The sequence below is a fragment of the Kogia breviceps genome, chromosome 3, assembly GCF_026419965.1.
Source record: "Kogia breviceps isolate mKogBre1 chromosome 3, mKogBre1 haplotype 1, whole genome shotgun sequence".
Lineage (NCBI taxonomy): Eukaryota > Metazoa > Chordata > Mammalia > Artiodactyla > Physeteridae > Kogia > Kogia breviceps.
The window spans coordinates 153,278,777-153,291,419 of NC_081312.1; the positions used below are offsets into that span (position 1 = coordinate 153,278,777).

Sequence of the window (12,643 nt, forward strand, 5' to 3'; positions counted from 1 at the left end):
AATCAGTTTGTTAATATTCACAAAATAACTTTCTGGAATTAAGTTGGAAAGAGCTAACATCTTGATAATATTGAATCTTCCTATCCACAAAAAAGGAATATCTCTCCATTTGTTTAGTTCTTCTTCAATTTTTTCCACCTGCTGGATCTATCCATTTCTGATAGAGGGGTGTTGAAGTCTCCAACTATAATAGTGGATTCATCTACCTTTCCTTGCAGTTCTGTAGGTTTTTGCCTCGTGTATTTTGGCATTCCGTTGTTAGGCATATACATATTAAGAATTGTTATGTTTTCTTGGAGTATTGATACCTTTATCATTACATAAATGCCCTTGATAACTCCCCTTGCTCTGAAGTCTGCTGTCTGAAATTAATATACCTACCCCTGCTTTATTTTTATTAATGTTAGCATACTGTGTCTTTCTCCATCCCTTTGCTTTTAATTTATAGATGCTTTTATATTTAAAGTGGGTTTCTTCAGACAACAGATAGTTGGATCTTGTTTTTTGATCTACTATGACATTCTCTGTCTTTTTAATTGGTACATTTAGACTCACTGCCATACCCCAGTACCCTGACAATGTCTGGCCCCATCAAAGGTCCTCACTTAAAAACTGGTTGAATAAATGAGTCTTATCTACTTGCAAATGCAGAGGCTTTTCATAACTCTTGGTCTTTCTTTCATTTCTCTCTCAGCCTCCAATCCTGAATTTTCTAGTTCAAGCTTGATATCCATTCTGGGAGATTCCACAAATTCCTCCAATACACCATCGGAATTCCTCCAATCCCCACCCCTTCTCAAGTGAACTAGTATTGTTCTTCCCAGATCCACTAGTTATTCTAACTGCTATTTCTATTCATTTCTGCTTGTGACACCACAATTCTCAGTGTTACCTTCCTGAATTCATATTGTAGTCACCGAGTGTATTTGCTTGCATGTCCTCTATCCCAGTACCTCTATCAAATCTCTCACATTTTACTCTTCTTTCCTCTCTCACTTTCACCTTTCTACCCCAAGACTAAACTAGTCAATCTCCCTTGGTAGCCTAAGCAATCTCTCTTCCTTTCTTTCCTACTCTTAAACCATCTTATTTGATGTTTGCTGTTGCTTAATCTTCCCCAAGGTCAGAGTTTACTACTTCATTTTTCTATCTCATATGCTGTCAATGGTTTCCCTTTGTAACCACCAGTCAACTTTTGAGCTCTTCCACTAAATGATAATAATAGTTATTATTTGTCAGTGGAATTATGCTTTTTTGTTTTCCAAGTTTTTGACAATGAGTGTATATTGCTTTTATAGTGAAAAATAATTGTTACTAACAAACAATTTAATCTGGGTTAAAGAAGGGCAATGTGATCAAGGTAATATTTTGACACTGAGGTTTTGAAAAGTTGAGTAGAAGTTACATATACCAAGATGAGGAAGAGAATCCCAAGCACAAGGAATAGCGCTGGTGAAGAGATGTGATAGTAGGTGTGTTTAAGCATCTTTGACTCATTCTGTAGAGCTGAGGTGAAAAATACCTGTGGGATAATGCTTGAAATTGAGGCAACAGATGTAGGTGGAAACCAATCATTAACTTATTCTGAAAGTTATAAGAGGAGAGGAGCCATTGAAGAATTTTATAAGAAATAGCTGAGTTGGGATTGTTTTTAGAAAGATCACTCAAGTGGCAATGTGGCAGATTATTTGGGGAAGACAGGGTTGGAGCAGATAATAATAGGTCAAGTTGGGATAACAAGGGCTTAAAGTAAGGTGGACGTAGGGAGACTGAAAAAGGGGAGACAAATTCTGCAGATTAAAGAAGCATATCTTTTAGGGCTGGATGTTTGATTGGATGTGGGAAGAGAGAGAGAGAAGTTGAGAATGATGTCTGGATTTCTGACATAATAACTAAGTAGATGATGAGGCCCTTCACCAAGACAGAAAATACTGAGTGAGGACCAAGTGTGTGGGGAAAAGATGATGAGCCTGATGTACCCATGGATATCCAAGTTGATACATGGATCTAGAGCTTAGGAGAGAATTCTAGATGAGGAATATAGATCTGGGGGTCGTCCCATGGTTAAAGCTAATGTATGTCCCTAGGGACTGAATGAGTAGGGCAGATTCCCAAGGACAGAGTTCTGGCTCTATCATTTCAGGAGCAAGCATTGGAAGAGGTACACATGATGGAGACTACACAAAACAATCTTCTGTTTAATAGAAAACTGGGATAAAACAAGATATGGGTGGGTGAGTGTTTAAGAAGGAATTTTGCAGTGCCAAATACTTCGGAGAAGTCAAGAAGGAAAAGAACTGAAATATGCCTGCTTCATTTGGACCACACAGAGATCATTGTTGACCTCAGCTTAAGCAGTCTCAGTGACATGGTTGGAGTGAACACTGCTTGGTGCAGGATGTATTAGTTTCCTGTGACTGCTTACTGGCTCTGAGCCTTGGTCTCTTCGGTCTGTATAAAGGAGATGTTACTCTCCTTATAGGCCTTATTTTAAGTTTGTTCTTTCATTAATCAGCTATACTCCAATATAAAATAAAAAGTAAAAAAATAAGAAATGGTATGGATATTGACTCTATTTTAGGAGGTGTGGAGGGCTCAAGAACCTGTTACATTGATAATTACAGAATTGCCTGGAAAAATAAAAAGTATTCTCAAATAAGAAGGATAATCTGAAAGGATGAAAAGTTACCCATAGAGTACAGTTCATCATCCTCATTACCAAACTGTTGATGGTCTAATATTGCCCAGTTTTGCTGAACATGTAAACACAGCTCATCATTGAGACACTGTCTTGTGGCCTTTCCTTTAAGGCTCTCAATGCAGCAGGAAGGGTCTGAGGACAAGAGAGGCAGACATGAACTGAAGGTACCACTGGAAAGAAAGTAATTTTGGATCATGCTGAAAACTCACGTGTAGCCTGTAAACCATTAAAAAAAGTTATGATAAATATAGACACAAAAATCCTCAACAAAATGCTAGCAAACTAGAATCCAACAACACATTAAAAGGATCATACACCATGATCAAGTGGAATTTATCCCAGGGATGAAAGGAGTCTTCAATATATGCAAATCAATCAGTGTGATACACCATATTAACAAACTGAAGAATAAAAACCAAACGATAATCTCAGTAGATGCAGAAAAAGCTTTTGACAAAATTCAACACCCATTTATGATAAAAACTCTCCAGAAAGTGGGCATAGAGGGAACCTACCTCGACATAATAAAGGCCATATACAGCAAACCCACAGCAAACATCATTCTCAATGGTGAAAAACTGAAAACATTTCCTCTAAGATCAGGAGCAAGACAAGGATATCCACTCTAGCCACTCTCATTCAACATAGTTTTGGAAGTCCTAGCCATGGCGATCACAGAAGAAAAAGAAATAAAAGCAATACAAATTGGAAAAGAAGAAGTAAAACAGTCACTGTTTGCAGATGACATGATACTATACATAGAAAATCCTAAAGTTTCCACCAGAAAACTACTAGAACTAATCAGTGAATTTGGTAAAGTTGCAGGATACAAAATTAATGCACAGAAATCTCTTGCATTCCTATACACTAATGATGAAAAATATGAAAGAAAAAGTAAGGAAACAATCCCATTCGCCATTGCAATAAAAAGAATAAAATACCTAGAAATAAACCTACCTAAGGAGGCAAAAGACCTGTACTCAGAAAACTATAAGACACTAATGAAAGAAATCAAAGGTGACACAAACGGATGGAAAGATATACCATGTGCTTGGATTGGAAGAATCAATATTGTGAAAATGACTATACTACCCAAAGCAATCTACAGGTTCAGTGCAATCCCTATCAAATTACCAATGGCATTTTTCACAGAAGTAGAACAAAAAATCTTAAAATTTTTATCTAGACACAAAAGACTCTGAACAGCTAAAGCAGTCTTGAGGAAAAAAAAAAAAATGGAGCTGGAAGAATCAGGCTCCCTGACTTCAGACTATACTACAAAACTACAGTAATCAAGACAGTATGGTACTGGCACAAAAACAGAAATATAGATCAATGGAACAGGATAGAAAGCCCAGAGATAAACCCACCCACATACGGTCAACTAATCTATGACAAAGGAGGCAAGAATATACAATGCAGAAAAGACACTCTCTTCAATAAGTGGTGGGTGATGAGTAAACTGGACAACTACATGTAAAAGAATGAAATTAGAACACTCCCTAACACCATACACAAAAATAAACTCAAAATGGATTAAAGGCCTAAATGTAAGACTGGACACTATAAAACTTAGAAGAAAACATAGCAAGAACACTCTTTGACATAAATCACAGCAAGATCGTTTTTGGTCCACCTCTTAGAGTAATGGAAATAAAAACAAAAATAAATAAATGGGACCTAATGAAACTTAAAATCTTTTTCACAGCAAAGGAAACCGTAAACAAGATGAAAAGACAACCGTCAGACTGGGAGAAAATATTTGCAAACAAAGAAACTGACAAAGGATTAATCTCCAAAATATACAAACAGCTTATGCAGCTCATATCAGAAAAACAAACAGCCCAATCAAAAAATGGGCAGAAGACCTAAATAGACATTTCTCCAAAGAAGACATACAGATGGCCAAGAGGCACATGAAAAGATGCTCAACATCACTAATTATTAGAGAAATGCAAATCAAAACTACAGTGAGGTATCACTTCACCCCAGTCAGAAAGGCCATTATCAAATAATCTACAAACAATAAATGCTGGAGAGGGTGTGGAGAAAAGGGAACTCTCTTGCACTGTTGGTGGGAATGTAAATTGATACAGCCACTATGGAGAACAGTATGGAGGTTCCTTAAAAAACTAAAAGTAGGCCTTCCCTGGTGGCGCAGTGGTTGAGAGTCCACCTGCCAATGCAGGGGACACAGGTTCGTGCCCCGGTCCGGGAAGATCCCACATGCCGCGGAGCCGCTAGGCCCGTGAGCCATGGCCGCTGAGCCTGAGCGTCCGGAGCCTGTGCTCCGCAACGTGAGAGGCCACAACGGTGAGAGGCCCGCGTACCGCAAAAAAACAAAACAAAACAAAAAGTAGAATTACCATATGACCCAGCAATCCCACTACTGGGCAAATACCCAGAGAAAACCATAATTCAGAAAGGCACATGCACCCCAATGTTCATTGCAGCCCTGTTTACAATAGCCAGGTCATGGAAGCAACCTAAAGGAGATGTGGTACATATATACAATGGAATATTATGCAGCCATAAACAGGAACAAAATTGGGTCATTTATAGAGACGTGGATGGACCTGGAGACTGTCATACAGAGTGAAGTAAGTAAGAAAGAAAAAAACAAATACCATATATTAAGGCATATATGTGGAATCTAGAAAAATGGTACAGATGAACCTGTTTGCAAGGCAGAAATAGAGACACAGATGTAGAGAACAAATATATGGATACCAAGGGGGTAAATGGGGGTGGGATGAATTGGGAGATTGGGATTGACATATATATACTAATATGTATAAAATAAATAACTAATGAGAATGTGATGTATAGCACAGGGAACTCTACTTCACTTCTCTGTATAGTAGAAACTAACCCAACATTGTAAAGCAACTGTACCCCAATTGAAAAAAAAATGTATTGAGAAAAAAAAAAAAGAGTTGATTTTGCTGTTAAGGACAAATGTAAATAGATGGCTTTATAGTGATTTTTTAAATTTATAAGGCAGCATGAAAATAAGTACTAGTTTATGTGATACATTTAAAAAACATTAAAGTTCATTTTTAAAAAACTCAAAAAATAAATTCGTTCTTTCATGAACAGTATTTCAGGAGCCCGGCAGAACAGCTGTCACACAGCAGCCCTGTAGGCTCCACTGGTTCCCTTTCCCTGGTTTCTCCTTGTGGGCACTGACCAGAACTCCCTCTTATTTGTCTGAAGTGCATAGTTTGCTCCAGTAGTTTCCAAGGTTTGTTTGTTTGTTTGTTTTTTTTTTTTTTTTTTTTTGGTGGTACGTGGGCCTGTCACGGCGGTGGCCTCTCCCGTTGTGGAGCACAGGCTCCGGACGCACAGGCCCAGCGGCCATGGCTCACGGGCCCAGCCGCAGCGCGGCATGTGGGATCTTCCCGAACCGGGGCACGAACCCGTGTCCCCTGCATCCGCAGGCGGATTCTCAACCACTGCGCCACCAGGGAAGCCCAGTTTCCAAGGTTTGAAGGGGATTGCAGGATAAAGTTGGTTTTCAATGCCGAATTAGTTCCTTTAAAATGTGTGCTTCCTATCATGTTTCTGTGAGTCTAATGAGTAAGTGGATTCTTTGGGCAGTCATAGGTGATACCTTGCTGAAAGCTGAGTGATCTTCTGGCAAAGGCTATTCAGGTCAAAAGAATTGCATGCCCTTCTTCAAAAGTGACTCAGACGTTTCTAAGTTGAATTCAGTATCTTTCCTTGCACAGGGCAATGTTCACATAAATTCCCTTTCCCATACAATGTGGCCGTGGCTGTCCACAGCCATTAGGATGGGAGAAAGTAAACTGTGTGATTCTCTCTGATTGCCTTAGGATCAGTGAACTGAGCCCTGATGTTCACTTGACAGAGACTACAAATAATTTTTGCAAGTGTGTTTACAGTTTGCTCATTTACATGACCCTGTCACCGTGCTCCTGGGAAGAACCTACCATGAGTCTGAGCACAGCAGACAGCATGAGACAACTATACTCACTGAATGAAATTTGCTTCTGCTTTGGAGGTCTGATTTTTATCAGAAACAGGACCTGCTTGGAACCAGATCTGCAGAACAAGTCTGATTTATCATTCACGTTTATTGAATTCCTTGACGCCTGTGTAAATGAAGAAATCACTTTGTATTTCTAGTAAAAAGAATAGCATCTAACACTTACTGGGTGCCTATAAGGTGTCAGGCATTGTTTAAGCACTTTACTGTGTTAGCTCGTCGTACACTATGAAGCTGGGATAGCCATTATCCCCACTCTGTCCATAAGGAAACTGGAATTTAAAGAGGCTAAGTCATTTGCCCAGACGGCACAGCTAGAAAATGGTAGATCTGGAATTTGAACCCAGAAAACCGAATTCCAAAATCTGTTTTCTTAACTATGGCGCTATACTGATGATATTTGTACGTTTTGTATTGCTACAAATATAGCCAAATTTTCTAACTGGAAGTAAGTTGTGATTCTAGTACACAGCAGTCAGCACGATAGATGAGTGATGCTTAGACAGTTTAGTATAGAGGCTGAAACTCAAATATCTACCCTCCACTCTGGAAGAGAACTGCTCAAGTCTAGTCATAGTGAGTGATGAGGGCTGTCATGAGCTGGAGAATACATATCTGCTCATTAATATGCTCAAGGGGGCAACCGTGTATAAACATGTCAGAGTTTTCATTTGTCCACAGGAGCCAGAAATCTGGATTTTTAATGTGAAATGGCCAGTTTCAAACAACCCTTTGATGTTAATGACTCTGCTCTATCCATTAATAGTTAAATAGTACTCCAGTATAATACAGGCTAGGTTTTTCCTTCAGTAACCAGCAACCCCTAAAGCTCTGTGGCTTAAGACAATTAAAGGTGACTTTTAGCTCACGCTACTTGGCCAACGTGGGTCAGCAGGAGTCTTTGCCCTTGAACATCTCAGAGACCCAGACTGAGGGAGGCTTTATTGGAACATGTTTTACATAGTAACTACAGCAGTGAGAAGGGGAATGTGTGACTCCACACACTGACCCTTGAAACTTCTTACAGAAGTGACACAGACACTTAGACTCATATTTCATTGGCCAAAGACAGTCAATGACCACACTTAATTTCTAAGGGGGTGGGGAAGTGCAGTCCTCCATGGGCTGGAGAAGCTAAATATTTATGAATATTCCTAATGATTACCATAGCTCCATATCCTCTGATTTTTCAGGCAGGAGTGTTAGAATTTTTTGTAAGGTAGAATCCAATTTTCAGAGATCTCAAGCAGAAGTTGACTCAAAAAATTCTTTGCTTCTTGAAGGATTATATTTAACTGAGCTGGAAAATTCATGTTTTGCTTCATATACAGTAATGACCCTTATTTAAACACTGACTTCTATGAGCTGATTAAGAAATCATATGCCAGAACTATGAAATAATCCTTAGCTGAAGTGATGATTTATATATGTGTATTTATTCCTCAAAGCTCTGCTCATATATCTTAAAGTTTTGTTTATATTATCCCCTATCTTATATAATTTGTCTCATTAACTACACTGTAGAATATAAATCTTGTCTTACTCATTTATACTCTGTAGTGCCTGGCTCTATAGAAATTGGTTATATATGGATGTTAATAAATTTTATTGCTATGTTTATCGATTAGTGGTTTTTAAATCATTACCACTAGAGATCTTGACTTCAGGAAAAGTCACAGAAGTTGAAAATACTTGAGGCAATTCTTAGAAAGTTGCTCACTGTTCATTATGATGTGAAGTGAGAGCCAAAATTCAGTAGTCCCTCAGTTTCAAGGGCAGTTCCGGCTTATACCCTATGAATCACAAGGCAACCAGACCTTCTTTTCAGATATTATTTTTCTGTGATGTTTTCACATACTTATTTTTGGCTGTAATATTTGGATGAACTATAGCTTTAAAAATTGTGAAATAAATGTCAGTGCTCAGGGGGGTATTCGATTGCCCAGGGTCTTGCAAGGGCAAGACCCTAAACACTCTTCAAAACAAGCCCATCCTAGCTCCTAAACCCACACCCTTCCTGGATGACCAGATAAAGGGTGACTCTAATTCTCATGAAATGCAAAGTGCTCAGGGACACAGATGTGTGAGGACAGAGCTTGGCCTAGGAACAGTGTTTCTATAGTTTGATGGTAGAATTACTACCCTTTGAGAGAGCTGCATGGGCACAAGTTACTCACTGATTGAATCTCAACCACGCAAGTGTGTTTCCAAAATCAATCACTCTTAAGTTATTCCACATGTACTTGTAAATATTAACATAATGGCCTATGTAAGTGGGTTCATTGTTGTCCATCTGCTGATATTAAAGGTGAGGAAGGTATAGCATAGTGTTAGGATTCTGCTGTCAGATGAACTTAAAACAGGTTTTAAAACAATACACTAGTTGTGTAATGTAGGAAAGTCATATAACCTCAGTGACACTCAGATGCCTTATTTGTAAAATAGAGATAGAAGGTATCAAAAGGTTGCTATGAAGATTAAATGAAATAATGTGTATAACATACTTGGCATAATGCCAGGTACGTGGTAAGCATTTAATAAAAATCAACTATTATTATTAATATTTTACTATTATCTTTATAAAAATCATATAATCAGGATGAAAGGTCTCAAAGGATTCAGCTGCTCATCAAATAATTTAATCCCCTCTCCAATTTTCCTGCCATAAAGTCTCCTACCTAGCCCATGGTTGAATATTTATTGTTGGATAACTCTGACTTTAAAAATTTTTTCATATTGAACTAAATTATGCCAAAACCTGGAGCTTTCACCGTTTGAAAATACACAGAACAAATGTAAACCCTTTCTTCATGACAGCCCTTTGTGAATTTGAAAATATCTCTAATCATAGGCTTCCTTGGAACTTTTCCTACCTCTCCCTGAAACTTTCATTTGATCTTTTTCCTTCCCTTCAGCGCCAACATTTTGGAAAGAATAGTCTATAGATGTGGTTCCAACTTCGTCCTGTTTTATATTCTCTTCAACACCTTGGATACAAAATCTGATCCAACAGTTCTCCAAACTGAAGCATAGGGGCTCAACCCAGCAGTCAAAACAAAATGAAAAACAGAGAGAGATTAAAGGGGCTCTCTTTTGATGAGCCCTTTGAGTATTCTAATCACTGTACTAAGAGTTTCACATATATTTTCTCATTTCATTCTTAGTAGACACTCTGAGGAGTATGTATTATTGTCCTTATTTTACTCTTGAGGAAAATGAGTCTTCTAGAGTTTGAATTGTTCAACACCATGCAGCTTGAAAGGGGTGGTAGGACAGGGCAGGTTTTGTAAGTGGGCTGTTTGCCTCTAAGGTCTCTGCACTTACACACCAGGCATATAAATACAAATAAAGTTGAATGTGTAAGCAGAAGTGGAGATAAACCAACTCATCAGTTAATATTATTGGGCGCACATCATGTAAAAGACATATTTGTAAAATAAAAAGAGATATAAGACATAGCCTTTTTTCGCATACAAGGAAGCTCACAGTCTAGCAAATACACAACACAACTCACAAAAGCAGTAATTCACCAAAGACTGAAGGATATCAGTATAAGCATATTCTATGAAATAGCTCTCTCATTAATTCCTTTCTTATATTTAAAAAATTGTTTATAAAAGTTGGCCTCTCACTGCTGTGGCCTATCCCTTTGCGGAGCACAGGCTCTGGACGCACAGGCTCAGTGGCCATGGCTCACGGGCCCAGCCGCTCCGTGGCATGTGGGATCTTCCCAAACCGGGGCACGAACCCGTGTCCCCTGCATCGGCAGGCAGACTCTCAACCACTGCGCCACCAGGGAAGCCCTATAAAAGTTTTTATAAAGGTTGTATATATACACACACACACATATATATAATGACATCAGGTAGAGATAGGTATAGGTATAGATAATAATAAACAGAAGGAAATGCAAAGATACAAATACAGAATATAGAGAGATATGGATATATCATCAGTATTAAGATACAGGTATAGATTGAGATTTAAAACAGAAAAAAAAAATTAAAATACAACTATGGACCAGAAGGATATATATACATCAACTACAGAATAGTGGTCATTTGGGAGAAGAAATGAGAGAATAGGATCAGGGTAGGGATAGAAAGAGAGGGAAGGGGTGGGGAAAGAGGAGAGAGGAAATACCTGTAATGTTCCATTCATTTTATGTACATAAAATATCTGAATAAAATTATAAATAAAACACGAAGAGTGGGAGTGTCAAGGGGCAGTCTCAAGTCTTTTTTAATTCTTTGGCCTTTGGAGAAGAATCATATAAATGACAGGGTACTGTCAAGCTTTATATATTATTATATCTTTTAAAAACTGTATTCTCATAAAAGAGAGCCAACTCGTACATTTAAGAAGGATAACGCCATAAATACGGTTTCTGACATAGAGAAGGTCTCACATCGCCGTATCTCTACCTGCTCCTGACTGCTGTGCTTCTGTCTGCAGGCAGTGGGCTGCGACCGCCAACTGGGGAGCAACGCCAAGGAAGACAACTGTGGCGTCTGTGCTGGTGACGGCACCACCTGCAGGCTGGTGCGGGGACAATCAAAGTCACAAGTTTCTCCTGAAAAAAGTAGGTTTTAAACCCGATACGATGTTACCATAAAACATGTGCTTTAGACCACCTGATACTAGAATAACATTTTCCTAATGTTATGCTTTTTCGTTGGAAAGAACTTTTGACCCGTGTTCTAAAAGACAAATTTCTTCCAAAAAGTGTAGTATATCAAATTTTTATTCCCATTACCTCTTTTTTTATAAAGATTTTTTTTTTTTTGATATGGACCATTTTTAAAGTCTTCATTGACTTTGTTACAGTATTGCTTCTGTTTTATGTTTTGGTCTTTTGGCCAGGAGGCATGTGAGATCTTAGCTCCCCCACCAGGGATCGGACCCACACCTCCTGCATTGGAGGGTGAAGTCTTAACCACTGGACTGCCAGGAAAGTCCCTAATCCAATTACCTCTTCTAAGACTACCTGTTTCTTTGAACATATGCCAATACAGAGTATAACTTTTTAAAAAAATTTGCTGACATTTTAAGGTAAACTATGAGTCATTATTTTTTTGCCCCCCTCTGATTGCTAACAAGGAAGAAAATATCGTCATGCATTTTTTGCCCATTTACACTTCTTCATGTTTCAATTAGCTGCTGAAGTCATTTACTCTTTTTTCTATTTGAATGGTGATCTTTTCCTCACTTGTATCATGAATATATACTATTTGTCTGTTGTACCTATTTCTAATGTTCTCTGTCATTTAACTTTCAATATTGTTTGTGTTTGTAGACTCAGTAGTTTCTAAGTTCTACATATTCAGACTTTTCCATCTTTGAAGTTCAATAATATCTGCTTAAAATTTATTTTAAAAAATGTGGAGGTCAACTTTTTCTGTAAAGGGCCAGAGAGTAAATATTTTAGGGCTTTTCAGCCCATATGATTTCTGTCTCAACTACTCAACACTGTGCTGTTGCCAGGCAAAAGCAGCCACAGACAACCTGTGAACCGAGGGGCACAGCTGTGTTCCAATAAAACTTTATTTACAAAAACTAGCCTGCAGGCTGAATTTGACCCTCAGGTTGTAGTTTGCTGACCCTTGCCTTAAAGGGAAAAAATTATACATGTGTGCCTTCTGCCAGTGCTTTTTTTGTGTGTTCCTACTTTATTTTAGTTTTTTATAAATTTATATATTTATTTATTTATTTTTGGCTGTGTTGGGTCTTTGTTGCAGCGTGCGGGCTTTCTCTAGTTGTGGCGAGCAGGGGCTCCTCTTCGTTGTAGTGTGCAGGCTTCTCATTGCGGTGGCTTCTCTTGTTGAGGAGCACGGACTCTAGGTGTGTGGGCTTCAGTAGCTGTGGCTCGCGGATTCTAGAGCGCAGGCTCAGTAGTTGTGGTGCACGGGTTTAGTTGCTCCGCTGCACGTGGG

General features: G+C 38.6%; 1 protein-coding gene across 6 annotated transcripts in view; it reads left to right on the forward strand.

Annotated features, from left to right (window-relative positions):
* ADAMTSL3 (ADAMTS like 3) overlaps positions 1–12,643 on the forward strand; it is a 468,377-nt gene that overhangs the window by 194,621 nt on the left and 261,113 nt on the right. For all 6 annotated transcript variants that reach the window (XM_067030016.1, XM_067030022.1, XM_067030019.1 and 3 more), the window contains one exon: positions 11,166–11,292. In XM_067030016.1, coding sequence (XP_066886117.1) covers positions 11,166–11,292 — 127 coding nt within the window. The remainder of the gene's footprint in view (positions 1–11,165; positions 11,293–12,643) is intronic.